General features: G+C 44.0%; 1 protein-coding gene across 2 annotated transcripts in view; it reads left to right on the top strand.

Annotated features, from left to right (window-relative positions):
• The window catches only part of LOC139557076 (protein NDRG3-like), a 53208-nt gene that overhangs the window by 10374 nt on the left and 24294 nt on the right, over positions 1-18540 (top strand). For both annotated transcript variants that reach the window (XM_071371442.1, XM_071371424.1), the window contains exons 2-3: positions 9948-10031; positions 12923-12955. In XM_071371442.1, coding sequence (XP_071227543.1) covers positions 9975-10031; positions 12923-12955 — 90 coding nt within the window. In that variant the 5' untranslated portion in view covers positions 9948-9974. The remainder of the gene's footprint in view (positions 1-9947; positions 10032-12922; positions 12956-18540) is intronic.

Raw genomic sequence — 18540 nt, 5'->3', positions numbered from 1 at the left:
GTGCGTGCGTGCGTGCGTGTGTGTGTGTGTGTGTGTGTGTGTGTGTGTGTGTGTGTGTGTGTGTGTGTGTGTGTGTGTGTGTGTGTGTGTGTGTGTGTGTGTGTGTGTGTGTGTGTGTGTGTGTGTGTGTGTGGTTATGTGTTTGTTAGTTTGTGGATGTGACAGATTTGCCCCAGTCCTGAGTTTGGAAAGGGGGAGGGGCTCCCCCTCTCAGATCAGTGACTGCTGTGTGCCAGTAAGGGCTCTGATAATGATCTGAGCCTCTTTCTCACACACACTCACAATCACACACACACTCACAAACACACACACAGACACACACACAGACACACACCAGTGACTGTGGAGCAGGGTTTCCTCTGACACAAAACTGGGAGAGTCACCAAGAGTATGTACTATGAAAATAGTAATATATAGAGGGAAATAAACGGTGAAGGAGAGAGAGACAAATACTGTATAGAGAGACTGTAACAAACAGAGAAACAGATGAGAAAGAACACACATTTCTTTCCACAGGGCTGTGGGATGAGCCCCACCTTCTTGGCGACAGGTAGCCTAGTGAATCCCGGATCGAAAGGTTGCTGGATCGAATCCCAAGCTAATAATCTGTCCCTGAGCAAGGCAGTTTTTTTATTTTACCTTTATTTAACTAGGCAAGTCAGTTAAGAACAAATTCTTATTTTCAATGACAGCCTAGGAACAGTGGGTTAACTGCCTTGTTCAGGGGCAGAACAACAGATTTTTACCTTGGGATTTGATCTTGCAACCTTTCAGTTACTAGTCCAACACTCTAACCACTAGGCTACCTGCCGCCCCAACAGTTAACCCACTGTTCCCCAGTCGCCGATGACATGGATGTCTATTAAGGCAGGTAGCACCTCTCTGATTCAGTGGGGTTGGGTTAAATGCAGGAGACACATTTCAGTTGTACAACATTTATTTTCTACAAATATATCAACGAATTGTCGACGGCGCTAGAACAGTCTGCAGCACCCGGCCCCAACCTACTAAAATCTGAGTTAAATGTCTACTGTTTGCTGATGATCTGGTGCTTCTGTTAGCAACCAAGGAGGACCTACAGCAGCACCTAGATCTTCTGCACAGATTCTCCTAGACCTGGGCCCTGACAGTAAAAACATGTCCAGTTGCCAGGACCACAAATACAAATGCCATCTAGACACCTTTGCTCTAGAGGACTCAAAAAACTATACCTACCTCAGCCTAAACATCAGCACCACGGGTAACTTCCCCAAAGCTGTGAACGATCTGAGAGACAAGGCAAGAAGGGCATACGCCATCAAAAGGCACATAAAAATTTGACATCCCAATTAGGATCTGGCTAAAAATACTTGAATCTGTTATAGGACCCATTTCTCTTTCCAAATAATGTCCAATCAATTGAATTTACCACAGGTGGACTCCAATCAAGTTGTAGAAACGTCTCAAGGATGATCAATGGAAACAGGATGCACCTGAGCTCAATTTCGAGTCTCATAGCAAAGGGTCTGATAACTTTTTCTGTTTTTTATTTTTAATACGTTTGTAAAAAAAAAAATATATAAAAAAATAAACATTTTAACTGTTTTACGCTTTGTAATTGTGGGGTACTTTGTGTAGATTGATGAGGAATACAAATTAATTAATACATTTTAGAATAAGGCTGTAACGTAACAAAATGTTGGAAAGGTCAAGGGGTCTGAATACTTTCCGAATGCACTGTGAGCATTGCACAAAATGAGCTGGAAACTGAGCTGCACTTCCTAACCTCCTGTCAAATGTACAGTATGTGTCACGTTCCTGACCTTATTTCCCTTGTTTTGTATTTATTTAGTATGGTCAGGGCGTGAGTTGGGTTGGGCAGTCTATGTTATTTGTTTCTATGTTTAGGTTTGTTCGTTTGGCCTAATATGGTTCTCAATCAGAGACAGGTGTTTGTCATTGTCTCTGATTGGGAGCCATATTAAGGTAGGCTGTTTTCACTGGTTGTTTGTGGGTGATTGTTGCTGTGTCTGTGTTTGTTCGCCACACAGTACTGTTTCGTTCGTTTGTTCCTGTTCGTGCGTTCATGTTTTATATGTTCTCAAGTTCAGGTCTGTTCACGTCGTTTATTGTTTTGTAGTTTGTTCAAGTGTTTTTTCGTTTTCGTTTAATAAACGATAGTATGTATTCAAACTACGCTGCGCTTTGGTCCGATCTTTGCTCCTCCTCAGAAGAGGAGGAAGACAAACGTTACAGTATGGCCAAATTAGAGACACAGACTCACAAAGAATTTAAAACAAATCCAATTTTGATAAACTCCACTTATCTATTGGGTGAAATACCACAGTGTGCCATCACAGCAGCAATATTTGTGACCTGTTGCCACAAGAAAAGGGCAATCAGTGAAGAAGAAACACCATTGTAAATACAACCCATATTTATGTTTATTTATTTTCCATTGTGTACTTTAACTATTTGCACATCGTTATAACAGTACATAGCCATAATATGACATTTGAAATGTCTCTATTCCTCTGAAACTTTTTAGATTGTAACGTTTACTGTTCATTTTTATTATTTATTTCACTTTTGTTTATTATCTATTTCACTTGTGTTGGCAATGTAAACATGTGTTTCGCATGTCAATAAAGCCCATTGAATTGAATTCAAGACAAAGGAGATGATTGTGGTCTACAGGATAAGGAGGACTGAGCACACCCCCATTATCATCAACTGGGCTGTGGTGGAGCAGGTTGAGAGCTTCAAGTTCCTTGGCGTCCACATCACCAACAAACTAACATGTTTCAAGCACACCAAGATAGTCGTGAAGAGTGCACGACAAAATCTGTTCACCCTCAGGAAACTGAAAAGGTTTGCCATGGGTCCTCAGATCCTCAAAAGGTTATACAGCTGCACCATCAAGAGCATCCTGACTGGTTGCATCACTGCCTGGTATGGCAACTGCTCAGCCTCCGACCGCAAGGCACTACAGAGGGTAGTGCGTACGGCCCAGTACATCACTGGGGCCAAGCTTCCTGCCATCCAGGACCTCTACCAGGCGGTGTTAGAGGAAGGCCCTAAAAATTGCCAAAGACTCCAGCCACCCTAGTCATAGACTGTTGTCTCTGCTACCGCATGGCAAGCAGTACCGGAACGCCAAGTCTAGGTCCAAGAGGCTTCTAAACAGCTTCTACCCCCAAGCCATCATACTCCTGAACATCTAGTCAAATGGCTACCCAGACTATGTGCATTCCCCCCCCCCCCCCCCTCTTTTACACCACTGCTACTCTCTGTTATTATCTATGCATAGTCACTTTAATATCTCTACCTACATGTATATCTTACCTCAATTACCTCGACTAACCGGTGCCCCCGCACCATTGACTCTGTACCAGTACCCCCTGTATATAGCCTCGCTATTGTTATTTTACTGCTGCTCTGTAATTATTTGTTACTTTTATTTATTTATTTTTTTAGGTATTTTTCTTAAAACCGCATTGTTGGTTAATTATGGCTGCATCCCGCTACCGGGATCGATATGACAGCAGCCAGAGAAAGTGCAGGGCGCCAAATTCAAACAACAGAAATCTCATAATTAAAATTCCTCAAACATACATACATCATTTTAAAGGTATTCTTGTTGTTAATCCCACCAGAGTGTCCAATTTCAAATATGCTTTTCAGCGAAAGCACTACAAACGATTATGTTAGGTCACCATCAAACCACAATAAGCACAGCCATTTTTCCAGCGAAAGATAGCAGTCACAAAAAAGCAGAAATATAGCTAAAATTAATCACTAACCTTTGATGATCTTCATCAGATGACACTCATAGGACTTCATGTTACACAATACATGCATGTTTTGTTTGATAAAGTTCATATTTATAACAAAAAATCGGAGTTTACATTGGCACGTTACATTCACTAGTTCCAAAAACATCAAGTGATTTTGCATAGTCACATCGTTTCAACAGAAATACTCATCATAAATGTAGATGATAATACAAGTTATACACATGGAATTATAGATATACTTCTCCTTAATGCAACCGCTGTGTCAGATTTCAAAAAAACTTTACGGAAAAAGCAAATCATGCAATAATCTGAGACGGAGCTCAGAACAATAGCCAAATTAGCCGCCATGTTGGGGTCAACAGAAACCAGAAAATACATGATAAATGTTTCCTTACCTTTGATGAACTTCATCAGAATGCAGTCCTAGGAATCCCAGGTCCACAATAAATGCTTGATTTGTTCAATAATGTCCGTTATTTATGTCCAATTAGCTACTTTGGTTAGCGTCTTTGGTAAACAATTCCAAAGTCACAAAGCGCCTCCACTATAACGTGACGAAATGTCCAAAAGTTCCGTAACAGTCAGTAGAAACATGTCAAACGATGTACTGAATCAATCTTTAGAATGTTGTTAACATACATCTTGAATAACGTTCCAACCGGAGAATTAGATTGACTTCAGAAGAGCGGTGGAACGGACGTCCTCCTCATGTGAAGGTGCATGGTGAATGCGTGATCAGCTCGTGGCAGTGATTACTCATTCCTGTCTCCTTCGGCCCCCCTTCACATTAGAGTCATCAGACAAAGTTCTATTGACTGTTGACATCTAGTGGAAGCCGTAGGAAGTGAAAACTCATCCATATCTCGCTGTAATTTCATTGAGAGCTTGGTTGAAAATCTGCCACCTCAGAAACAATTCAAACAGGAAGTGGAACTTCTCAGGTTTTTGCCTGCCATATGAGTTCTGTTATACTCACAGACATAATTCAAACAGTTTTAGAAACTTCAGAGTGTTTTCTATCCAATATGAATAATAATATGCATATATTAGCAACTGGGACTGAGGAGCAGGCCGTTTAATATGGGCACCTCTGTGCACCTTTCATCCAAGCTACTCAATACTGCCCCTGCAGCCATAAGAAGTTAAGGGCTTGTAAGTAAGCATTTCACTGTAGGGTCTACACCTGTTGTATTCGGCGCATGTGACAAATAGAATTTGATTTCATTTCATTTGAAATGAGAGGCAGAGAGATAAGAGACGGATACTGACATTGCGTAAGAAGGAGGAGACTCCACAAGGTCACGTCCCTCCGCGCCTTTACGACCTCCCTATCAAAGCCCCAATCTAGTACCAGAGAGAGAGAGAGAGAGAAAGAGAGAGAGAGAGAGAGAGAGAGAGAGAGAGAGAGAGAGAGAGAGAGAGAGAGAGAGAGAGAGAGAGAGAGAGAGAGAGAGAGAGAGAGAGAGAGAGAGAGAGAGAGAGAGAGAGAGAGAGAGAGAGGAGTGGAGGGGTGGCTCTTAACATTCATCAACCGTCTGTATAGAACCAGGGAATTATTGCCAGTCTTTTGAGTAATGCTTATAGGAGGGCCAGGAAATTAAATCTCTGTGTGAGATTGTGGTTGTGTTTTTCAATATGATTATGAGTTAATTATATTAATGGATTATGTATTTAGCTGCTAATCCTTCAACGATCCAGAGAAGTCCAGAGAAGTCCAAGTCCATCACCTCAATAATTCCCTGCAGTCACCTGAATGAACACATGGTTATGCTACTGCACACACTGCTTGTGAATAAGATTTGTGAATTCTAAATGTGTGAATGTGTTGATTCTAGATTGAATACTTTGGCAAAGGTGTGTGTGTGAGTGCTCTTCAGTTGAAGTGTATGGTTTTTGAACCGACCCTGTGTCGGGAGGTTGCATGTGCACTATAACAGAGGAGAGATTTAGTTTGCTTGGATCAATAGGCCTCAGTGGAGTAACAAGAGAGAGTTGGGCCCCAGGAGAACAGACTGGGAAAGGAGTAGAGTAATTAAGGCTGGGGCACTAGGAGCTTGCTGCCTCAGGCCTGGGTGCTCCTGCTTCACAGGAATCTCCTGGGGTGATGGTAGGGAGGGAGGGAGAGAGAGAATATTCTCCCAGTTCTGTTGCTCTGTCTGTCCGACTTGTCTCTCCCCCTCCGGCCAGAACAGAGCAGAGGGATTGGATCAGAACAGAGCAGAAGGATTGGATCAGAACGTAAGACTAACACTATAGTTGTGTTGTTAACCCCCTACAGGAAGTGAAAGGGAAAAATGTCAAATGGAGAGATTTTCCCTCTAATTCTCTTACCAAACGAATGGCCTGGGTTAGAGTGTTAGGAATAATCTGGAACTGAGCCCATCACAGTCACAGAATTATACTCTGGGGCGGATTATACAAAGACTAAGCGCTGTAAACAGTGTGTCTGAGGGGGTGGGGGCAGCGATGTGGAGCAGCCAGGGCAGACGTTTCTATTGAGATGTTCCACAGACCAGTTAGTTGTTCCTTTCAGATGGTTGCCATAACAGCACCATTGAGTCACATAAAGGAAAACAGGCCTGGGATCTGTTCTCACTGGTTGGCTGGGAGGGAGGCGGGAGCTTCTAAGGAATTTGTCTTGCCTTGTTTTCCTTGTTTTTTTTGTATGCCTTACTACTTACCCCAAAGCATCTCCCCCCACACAGAGGTTCCTCTGTTCTTTAATTGGGACTGTGTCATCAAAGTTATTTGACCCAAAGATAAAAGGGACAGCCACACAACACAGACAGTCCCTCTATTTCAGCTTGTTGTCAGGGCCCCGCTCTCACAGCAGATCCATCAGCCTGTCATAGGTGACATTAAGGAAGTCAAATTAGTGTCACCATGACAACATACAGGTAGGTTAACTCAAGCCACCATGGTGACATTTGGTAGGTCAAATCAGGGTCACCATGCCAGCGTCTATAGGTTACCCTAGGCCTAGGGTTTCCATGGCGACGTCTAGGTAGGTAGAAATAAGGTCACCATGGCAACATTTGCCATTTAAGGAGGGCTACCTCAGGGTCAGCATCACGACTCTCAGGCGACTGTAATCCATAATAGGAGCCTCTCCCAGAGTGCACTGCTCTCCAAGGTGAGATGGAGATCGATGGATGGAGAGGGGGATGAGGCAGGGGGAGGAGTGTGAATGTGTCCTCTCAATCCATCATTCAGCACCAGCTGCTGACAAGGCGGCTACAGGACTCCCTTGTGTGTGTGTGTGTGTGTATCAGTACTACGCTAAAGCTAATAACACCTCTCATACTATGACCTCCAGCCCAGGTCAGAGGGCAGGGCATCGTTGGTGGGTTGTCCGTTAGACCAGTGTAGTTTCACACACAGGATGGAAGACTGGGAACAGAAGAATACACATTCAGACATTTTAAAATTGGACTATTTTGTCTGTTTAATTATGTGGTGAAGACTGAGCATTCTTCACTTTCATGACTCATGTGGTTTTCCTCGGACATGATCTTCAGGGATGTTTTTCCTAGTGCTCGGTCCTCAGTCACTGTGGTGCAGTGTGGCGTGATGTAGGAGGCACTACAGGAGCAACCTGCTGAGCGCTAAATTGACCTGGGGAACTGTGTGTGTGCGTGTGTGTTTATAAGTGTGTGTATTGGTCTTCATAAACAAGACAGTTAAGAGACATACTGTATTTAGAATAACCATAATGCACCACCAGTCAGACTTTCCAGACAATTAGGTCACATGTATGCACCTCATTGTACTGTGTCAGCTGTTTCCAGAATTTCCCCTTCCCCCATACTCTATATTCATCCACGCACATAGCATGTTCTGAGCATCGTCTGATGTCAGAGGTATTTAATCAAATGTGACCATCTCTAATGGACTCCCAGTCAAATATGTTCCACAGACAGCAAAGCAAACACATTGCCTGTCTATCCATCTGTCCTCTGGGCCAGAGTTTCCCAAACTCGGTCCTGGGTTCCCGCCTTGGTGCACGTTTCGTTTTTTGCCCTAACACTACACAGCTAATTCAAATAACCAACTCATCATTAAGCTTTGATTATTTAAAACAGCTGTGTAGTGCTAGGGCTAAAAAACTAAACATGCACCCAGGTGGGGCCCCAGGACTGAGTTTAGGAAACCCTGGCCTAGGCTTTCTCCTTCAACTCTCATTGTCTGAATAATGTGTATCTGAATGACTGGATCTGTGTCCTACATGTCACTGTGGATGAATGAGGCCACAGGGAAGAAGTTATCATTGGTAAAACCAGATGATGTAGCATCTCTCCCCAGACCTGCACTGCCCCAATCTGTTTCTCCCATTACAGCCTCTATATGTTCCCTTTGTCTCTCATTTGTCCCAAGGCGCTCCTATCTTAGAATAAACATCACCGACTTTGTCTCTATGGCAACCACAGCACACACCGTACAGTGGAATGTGAGTCTGTTGGAGACCAGGTGTTCCTATAGTTGGAACAGGGTCGGGCCATAGGAAATGTACAGTACAATCATACACTACAATATAGTACAATAAAATACAATTCAGTACTGTACAATACAATAAAATACAGGACAATACAATACAACTTCATATTGTAGGATAGCTTTTAGGAACTGTCTGTCTGTCATTTGGGTATAAGCCTACCCTGACCCTTCCCGATTGCAGTTGGCCTTTGCTACCGGCCCACTTTCTGCGTCAGCCCGAGGAAGTGTTGGAATGATACAGCCAGTACGCTGAATCTGCTCAAGCATGCAGAATATTTCTTTTTCTTTTTTCTCGCTCCTTGTCTAAATATTTTTTTGTTCCTTTGAGCCGTATTTGTCAGCAGCATTGCTGGGCATATTTTCATCATACTAACCACTTCTGACGATTAATGTGCAGGCATAGGTTATGGTTTTGATGGTATGCCCAGTCTGTTCCAGGAAGGTAGTAATGTCTTGCCACAGGGCTATATTATATTTCACTCATCAGATGGAGGCTATGCACAGGGGTGAGCCACCATAGCAGGTCTGAGAGCACCCTAATGGTTCCTTCTGACTCAAACTGGGATGACCTCATCTGTGGAGTAGAGCTGTTCTGGTTGGTTGAGTTCCAGGTTATTCAATCACCAGCCTACTCTGAAGGTTATATGTTCAGCTCAAGGTTGTTAGAGAGAGGTGGGCCCTGACACAGGAAGTGATTATAGTACTGGAACTCCCATTGGCTGTTGTCAGTCCAATAGCCATGCCCTTTTCTATTGTAGACCAGCCTTCACTGTATTTGTACAGCGATTTTCGATTAATTGTTGAGCTTGTTAATATATGAGTATTAACTTACTAATAAATGCAAGTGAGAGACAATTACAATATGAGATACGTTTTATTTTATTATACATGTTGTTAGAAGCATTGACCTAGGCCTGTCTCTAGATTCTATCCCCTGTTATCCCCTCAGTAACATGATCTTCTCTCAGAGAGCCAGGTAACAGAACACCGTTTACTGTCCTCACCTTGAGCAAGCGGGGCTGAGGTAAAAGGGGGAGGCGCTGGCGGGGTGATTGTGTGCCGCTTGGGTGTAGTCTCTCTGTGTAATTATTTTCCTCAAAGGGAAAACAAATGAGGAGGGATTTGTGTGGTGTCCCTGACTGCCTGCCCCACTGCCTGCCCCCCTGCCTTACTGCTGCCTGGTCCTTAGGTGTAGGCTATGTAAGGCTGGGATGACCTTTCACAGAGCAAACAGAGAGGGAGAATGCCCTTCAACCCTTCAGCTTCATCCTCATCACATGCGTGTCACGGCGATACAGCTCAGGTCTGTGTGTGAGAGTCTTAGGGGAGGAATGACAGGGCCAGGTGGGCCAGGGCCACAGCACGACACATTGCCTGCTTCTCTCATCCAATACAAATAGATCAATCAGCCTGATGTGCTGTTACTAACCACTCCCATATTAACTAATAGCGTGAAGCTGACATGAATCTGAACAACTTATTGACGCAGCAGGGGTCTCTCAGATCTCTGTTATGTTCTCTCTGTGTGTGTGTGTGTGTGTGTGAATACGCAAATAATAAGGTCTTTGTATGATGGTATGTGCTATAATTGTGTAGCTCTCATTTCTGAAAGTATGTTATGTGTGGCTCACATAGAATCATTTATTGTCTTCTTCTCTCTCTCTGTCTTCCTCTCAGTGTTGAGTAGAGTGACCAGACAGGAAGATGGATGAGCTACAGGATGTGCAGCTGACTGAGATCAAGCCCCTGCTGACCAATAAGGTGAGAGTATGAGATGACCACCTGCGAGGGAGAGTCACACATACACATGCCTATACACTGAGTATACCAAACATTAGGAATACCTTCCTAATATTGAGTTGCATTCGTCGGGGCAAGGAATCTACAAGGTGTCAAAAGCGTTCTACAGGGATGCTGGCCCATGTTGACTCCAATGCTTCCCACAATTGTGTCAAGTTGGCTGGATATCCTTTGGGTGGTGGGCCATTCTTGATACACATGGGAAACTGTTGAGCGTGAAAAATCCAGCAGCGTTGCAGTTCTTGACACTAACCGGTACGCCTGGCACCTACTACCATACACTGTTCAAAGGCAATTAAATCTTTTGTCTTGCCCATTCACCCGCTGAAATCCTTCTTTAACTTGTCTCCTTCCCTTTATCTACACTGATGGAAGTGGATTTAATAAGTGACATCAATAAGGGATCATAACTTTCACCTGGATTCACCTGGTCAGTCTATATCATGGAAAGAACAGGTGTTCTTAATGTTTTGTAGACTCATGTTTTGAGATTTATTCACTATTTGTCTCCATCGTGAACAGTGCTTTCCTCCCCACTCCAGAACTCTGTTCATCAAAGTTAATTATTTATAATCCCTGCTTCACTGTAGTGAGGGAAGAGAAAAGACTCTAGAAAATAGAGGAATAGCAGTCAATAGAAGAAAAATCAAGGGATGGAGTTAGGCTCAAGAGAGAGATGCAGAGAGATGCAGAGATGGAGAGAGAGAGTAGGCAGATGAAGCTTGAAAGCAAGAGGGAGGGGAGGAAAGAGGGGAATATCAAAGGGGAACCTTGCAGAAACGCATCTCTTTTTTTTGCTTGAAAGATTCAGATGAGAGAGAAAACACTCCAGCAGATCAAAGCTTTCTTCCCACCATTCCTCAAGGACCTCCGTCTCCACTGCAGCATCGAGGAGGGGATGAGCTCCCAGCCTGCCTTGGGTTGGGGCAAGGAGAAGGAAGTCAGCCCATCTGTGTAAATTGACCCGTTTTATATCCAGAGGGAACTATTCTGTTCCAGACAGTTCCAGGGCGATATTACAGGCAGTTACAGAAGGTTTTCACCAAAAACAAATTTGGCACGAGAAGTTCCGCCCCCATTAATTTTCAACGAGGTCACATGGATAAATGTGCAGGGTATTGTGGGAAGGTGAGCGGCAAGAACCCTGCTGGTGGAGTGGTAGAAAAAGTTCAGCTCTGCTCTACTTTGAGCAAATTTCAATCAAAGTGAAGCCTTGGAGCGAAGCGTTGTCAAGAGGAGGCACCGCCTCTGGTCAAAACCCACTGTTAGGCTTTCTCTGCATCACAGGACATGAGTTGATGTATAGGCTGAGGCACTGTTAGGCTTTCTCTGCATCACAGGACATGAGTTGATGTATAGGCTGAGGCAGAGGGTATTGTGTCATACATCATGGGCTGAACAGGCCATTCATCACCTGACAGTGGTGCTGGTGATGTGGGCTGGCTGTGGACAGACAGGTGGATGGAAGACAGCGCCATGAGCTCGTCTGAATGAATGAGTTTATGGCTGACCTCTCACTCCACCTAGTGGCAAGGCCATCTCATTAAGAATCCAACAGACAGGAGCCTGCAGGATAGATGTGAGGACAGACATACAGTAATGAGTTAACAGGAGAGGCATACAGGTGATAAATAGGATAGCATATTTAGAGTATGTCAATTAAGCAGTGGTGTTTTCTATCCTGAACAAAAATATAAACGCAACATTCAACAATTCCAAAGATTTTACTGTGTTACAGTTCATATAAGGAAATCAGTCAATTGAAATAAATTCTTTAGGATCTAATCTACGGATTTCACATGACTGGGAATACAGATATGTATCTGTTGGTGCATGGATCATAAAACCAGTCAGCATCTCCTTCGCATAAAGTTGATGGCTGTTGATTGTGGCCTGTGGAATGTTGTCCTTCTCTTCAATGGCTGTGCGAAGTTGCTGGATATTGCCGGGAACTGGAATAAGCTGTCGTACATGTCGATCCAGAGCATCCCAAACATGCTCAATGGGTGACATGTCTAATGAGTATGCAGGCCATGGAAGAACTGGGACATTTTCATCTTCCAGGAATTGTGTACAGATCCTTGCGACAGGGGGCTGTGCATTATCATGCTGAAACATGAGGTGATGGCTGTGGATGAATGGCACGACAATGGGCCTCAGGATCTCGTCACGGTATCTCTGTGCATTTAAATTACCATCGCTAAAATGCAATTGTGTTCTTTGTCCGTAGCTTATGCCTGCCCATACCATAACCCCACCGCCTCCATGGGGCACTCTGTTCACAACGTTGACATCAGCAAACCGCTCGCCCACATGACACCATACACATGGTCTGCGGTTGCGAGGCTGGTTGGACATATTGCCAAAATCTCTAAAATGATTTATGGTAGAGAAATGAAAATTCAATACTATGGCAACAGAGTTCCTGCAGTCAGCATGCCAAATGCAAGCTCCCTCAAAACTTGACAAATCTGTGACATTGTGTTGTGTGACCAAACTGCACATTTTAGAGTGGCCTTTTATTGTCCCCAGCACAAGGTGCACCTGTGTAATGATTATGCTGTTTAATCAGCTTCTTGATATGTCATACCTGTCAAGTGGATGGTTTATCTTGGCAAAGGAGAAATGCTCACTAACAGGGATGTAAAGAAATTTGTGCACAAAATGTGAGAGAAATAAACTTTTTGTGCATATGGAAAGTTTCTGGGATATTTTATTTCACCTCATGAAACATGGGACCAACACTTTAAAAGTTGGGTTTATAGTTTTGCTCAGTATAAAATACTGTAGGTGAAAGAATTTCTACCATCCAACACCTCAATAACATACCTTTCTTTCCTCTTTCCTCTCAGAATTCACGTAACTTCCAGGACTTTGACTGCCAGGTGAGTGTCTCCAGTTCTAAATGAAGGGTGTTGATTTGTACTGATCATTTTCAGTGATGTGAAAATGAAGGGACCAAACAGAGGGAAAGTGTTCTGCTCAGGTGACAAGTGGTGGTTTGAAATCATTCTGATCCTACTACTTTCAGTTTGCCCTAAGTTTAAACAGAGTTACTCTCTCACAATTAAGAGTCTGCAGGTGGAATGGTGATGTAGAGTTTGCAGGTGATTCAGGTGTGTTAAGTTCTTGTAAGGCCCTGTTCTGTGGACAAACCTCTATTGGATAACACTGAGTCGTGACTCATTAAACCACACCAGCCTGAGGCCCTGAAGATCAACACAACAGCCAATGAATGCCTTCTATCTCCATTACACAGCCAATCACTGCTTCACTGCCATGTAAGACTGGGAAGAAGATAGGGTGTTATTAGTTGTTTCTATGATATTGTGTGATTCTTACATATTGTATGTTACACAACATGATCAAAAGTATGAGGATCCACACCGATCTCGACAAACCATTTCTGTATGGGCCTCGCTTTGTGCACAGGGGCATTGTCATGCTGAAACAGGAAGGGGCCTTCCCCAAATTGTTGCCACAAAGTTGGAAGCACAGAATCTTCTAAAAAGTAATTGTATACTGTAGCGTTAAGATTTCCCTTCACTGGAACTAAGGGGCCTAGCCCGAACCATGAAAAACAGCCCCAAACCATTGTTCCTCCTCCACCAAACTTGACAGTTGGCACTATGCATTCGGCAGATAGCGTGGGTTTGGCATCCGTCAGACTGCCAGATGGTGAAGCGTGATTCATCACTCCAGAGAATGCATTTCCACTGCTCCAGAGTCCAATGGGGGCGAGCTTTACACCACTCCAGCCGACGCTTGGCATTGCACATGGTGATCTTCGGCCATGGAAACCCATTTCATGAAGCTCCCGACAAACAGTTATTGTGCTTCCAGAGGAAGCAATGTGAGTGTTGCAACCAGTGTTGCAACAAGGACAGACAATATTTATGCAATTTATGTGCATCAGCACTCGGCAGTCCCATTCTGTGAGCTTGTGTGGCCTACCACTTCGCGTCCTACCACACTTACAGTTGACGTGCTTCTACACCTGCATTACTAGCTGTTTGGGGTTTTAGGCTGGGTTTCTGTACAGCACTTCGAGATATTAGCTGATGTACGAAGGGCTATATAAAATAAAATTGATTGATTGATTGACCGGGCAGCTCTAGCAGGGCAGAAATTTTACGAACTGTCTTGCTGGAACAGTGGCATCCTATGCCAATGTTTGTTTGTGGAGATTGCATGGCCGTGTGCTCGATTTTATACACATTTCAGCAATGGGTGTGGCTGAAATCACCAAATCCACTAATTTGAAGGGGTGTCTACATTCTTTTTTATTTTACCTTTATTGAACTAGGCAAGTCAGTTAAGAACAAATTCTTATTTTCAATGACGGTCTAGGAACAATAGGTTAACTGCCTTGTTCAGGGGCAGAACAACAGATTTTTACCTTGTCAGCTCTGGGATTCGATCTAGCAACCTTTCGCTTACTCGCCCGATGCTGTAACCACTAGGCTACCTGCCGCCCCTACATACTTTTCCACATGCAAATAGAACTGTACAGGGTTATTATTAGCCTACATACATAGGCTACAGTCAGAAATGGATCTTCATTATTTTTGTATCTGCTGACAGTGGACAGTGGTCTTTGCACAGTGCAAGGTACATGCTTATGAAGTTTGCACTTCAACAGTCAGGTGGATGCTGCCTTTCCCAGGTACTGTAAACAGTTAACTAACGCTGGCTTTCCCAGCCTCCATGCAGTCATGCCTGTTCTCTGCATCACGTCCTGGGCTAAATATAGCTACTGCAGGTAGGATGGTAAGCATACTCAGTAGAGCAGGGCTGGTGCTCTTTTCCTCCATGTGGTCCTGTCTGCGGCGCACCCCCCCCCCCCTTCATGCATACACTCAGACACGTGTATAGGCATTGTCAGACACCCAAACACACACACTTTCAGACATATTCCTTTTACTTTTGCCACATCCATCGGGACATTGTACCAGCAGTGTTTGCATCTAGCCAGTAAATCCACTAGGATTTGTATAATTATTACAGAGCTCCCATTAGTCATTCCACTGCAGCACTGCTGTGACGTCATCACCCATAGACGGTGTGTGTGGATGTGGATGGGAAGGGACGACAGGGCCCGATGGTGTGGCATAGGCTATCAGTCTTCATTCTCCACCTGGATGATGCAGTCCCAACCTGAGGATGTTTCTCTTACATCACACTGAGGTAGCCACAATTTATTACTTTTTTTACATTTATTTAGGACAAAACACATTGCGACAAGAGAGACACCACAACACTACATAAAGAGAGAAGTAAGACAAAAACATAGCATGGTAGATGTGTGTCACCCTCCCTCCCTTCACACATTTTTATATGTTTACACTCTTGGCAGGAATTCTGAACAAAATGATGGAGCTGGACATGGCTATTCAAAATGTGATGCTAAATGAGTGCAGAATCAGGAGACGTGCTCTGGGAGCTGCAGTGACACTAAGGGGGGAGTAACGGGATGTTTAGCTCTGTTCAGCATCACAATTCAGTCCTCCTTAGATCTAGCAGAGACAATGTTGTAATCCATTTCAGATATATTGTTCTATGTACAGCGAGTTCCAAAAGTTTTGGGACAATGACATTTTTTGCTGTTGTTTTGGATCTGTACACCAGCACTTTGGATTTTAAATGATACAATGGCTGTGATGTTAAAGTGCAGACCACTTTAATTTTCATCCATATCGAGTGAACCGTTTAGAAATTACATCACTTTTTGTACATAGTGAGAAAGTTACAGGCGCATAAATATCCTAACCCCCCAAAATGCTAACCTGCCCTGTTGAGAGGTTATCCGTAATCATGGTAGCATCCACATGAATGTAGAAGTGTTTAGAAACATATTCTATTTTTAATAAATAGTAAAAGTGACTCCAAAATGACGCAACACATTATTTACCATTAATTTCTATTGGGTACAAAATCTGAAACACAACCAAAACAAACAGCAAAGCTTAACGTAATCATTGTGTGCTAGGAATATGGGACCAAATCCTAAACTTTTAACTACTTTAATACACATATAAGTGAATTTGTCCCAATACTTTTTGTCCCCCTAAAATGAGGGGACTATGTACAAAAAGTGTTTTATTTCCAAACGTTCACCTGATATGAATGAAAATACCCTCAAATTAAAGCTGACAGTCTGCACTTTATGCTCATAGTCATTGTATCAGGTTAAATTAAATTCAAAATGCTGGAACACAGAGCCAAAAAAACAGCCCAATCCTTTTGGAACTCACTTTATAAGCTACTTGAATTAACATGATGGTGTATGAATTTTAAAAAACCTGACAACCTCTTAGGCTTGATCTTAGCCTCCTCCAGGAATGCACTCTCCTCTCTCTTCCCCTTCAGTGGGTGAAGCAAATGGCTTCATATGAAATCAAACTGGGATTGCAAGTCATTGGCCCTCTGTGTTCTGCTGATCTCGTTTAGACCAGGGGAGGGCGCTCTAAGCCTGACTGATGGTGCAGAGCAGAGGCGCTAGACTTTTGTGTCTAAGATGTGCCTGTACAATGCAGAAGGCTAATGTGGTTAAGATATTGGTTAATGTAGCTCCAAAGGAGAAGTGGGGAAAAGAGTGCAATGAGAAGAAGTACATCAGTGTCTTTTTTAAGCTGCTATCCCTGTCCTCCACTTTCTCCTCTGTCCGTCCGTCTCCTTGGAGGGGGTGGTTGGTGCTGAGACAACAGTGTCTGTATGACTCACAGGGACGGAGAGGTGACATCTTGGCTATGACACTGTCACTGGCCTGCCTTTGGCAGAGAGACATAGAAACAGTCTCTATGATTGCGTTCTGAGGTGACACTGGAATTAAAACAAAACAGACTCTAATCAGAAATGTATACCTGAAATAAAATGGTGGTGATTTATCAGTATGTGTGGAGATAGCAGTCACTTGTGAACAGATTATCTATAATTACCAGAGATGCATGCATCATCATTAGACCGGTCAACAGGTGTTTGTTTGTACATTGTAAATGTGTCTCTGTATCCATACCTCTGCATGTGTGTGTATGTGGCACCCCCTGTGGGGCAGTAGTGGAAATAGTTCATGTAGAAACACTAGGTAGTAAGCTCCATTTTACATTTACATTTGAGTCATATAGCACACGCGCTTATCCAGAGCGAATTACAGTTAGTGCATACATTTTAAGAGAGATAGGTGGGACAACCACATATCACAGGCATAGTAAGTACACGTTTCCTCAATAAAGTAACTATCAGCAAAGTCAGAGCTAGAAAGGGGGGGTGAGTCACGTGCAAGTGTTGGTTCAGCTACGTTTCTTTTTTAGGACGGGGGTTTAGGTGAGGAGGGGGATTACTTAAGATACTCTTTGAAGAGGTAGGGTTTCAGGTGCTTTCGGGAAGATGGGCTGGGACTCTGCTGTCCTTGCTTCAGGGGGAAGCTGGTTCCACCATTGGGGTACCAGGACAGAGAAGAGCTTGGACTGAGCTGACAGGGAGCTGCCCTCCCGTAGGGTTGCGAAGGCCAAGAGACTACAGGTGGCAGACCGGAGTGCTCAGGTTGTGATGTAGGGTTTGAGCATAGCCTGAAAGTTGGGAGGGGCAGTTCCTCTTGCTGTTCTGTAGGCAAGCACCATGCTCTTGTAGTGGATGCAAGCTTCTAGTGCAGAGGAGCGGGATGACATGGGAGAACTTGGGAAGGTTGAAAACCAGGCGGGCTGCAGCGTTCTGGATAAGTTGTAGGGGTTTGATGGCACAAGCGGGGAGCCCAGCCAACAGCTGGTAGTCAGAAAAGGAAACAAAGTATTGATCAGAGACCTGGAGGGGGTTGCAGTGTGATTAGTAGGTGAGCAGCCTCTAGTAAAAATGAGATCAAGTGTTTTTCCTTGTGAGTTGGAGGGGAGTTGGAGGGGTTAGGGAAATGGTAAGGTCAAAAGAGGCAAGGCGGGGAAAGAGAGAGTTGTAAAGCAATTAATCGAAGGCAGACGTTGGGAGGTTGAAGTCGCCAAGTATGAAGAGCGGTGAGCCCTCGTCAGGAAATGAGCTTATCAAGGTGTCAAGCTCATTGAGGAACTATCCAAGGGTACCTGGTGGGCGATAAATGACAACAATGTAAAGCTTGAGTGAACAAGTGACAGTGACAGCATGGAATTCAAATGAGGAGATGGACAGGTGAGAGAGGGAGAGAAGAGAAAATCTCCAGTTAGGAGAAATGAGTAGCCCTCTGCCACCATGATGACCAGATGCTCTTGGACTATGAGAGAAAACGTAGTCAGATGAAGACAGAGCAGCTGGAATAGCAGTGCTCCACCCAGCTTGCCTGACACTGTCGGTGTCACATCTGCTCCTGCCACGCCCTCTAGTGCTCATCCGGTGTCTCCTTGATCTGCTGCCACTCCCACAGTGCTCTCTCCCTCTCCCTCTCTCTCTGTGTGTGTGTGTGTGATTGTGTGGGCGGAGACAGGTGTGCTGAGTCAGAGCAGATCCC

Source organism: Salvelinus alpinus, chromosome 2 (assembly GCF_045679555.1).
Source record: "Salvelinus alpinus chromosome 2, SLU_Salpinus.1, whole genome shotgun sequence".
Taxonomy (NCBI): domain Eukaryota; kingdom Metazoa; phylum Chordata; class Actinopteri; order Salmoniformes; family Salmonidae; genus Salvelinus; species Salvelinus alpinus.
The sequence above is the reverse complement of the archived record's forward strand: the minus strand, read 5'-3'. Positions and strand labels throughout refer to the sequence as shown.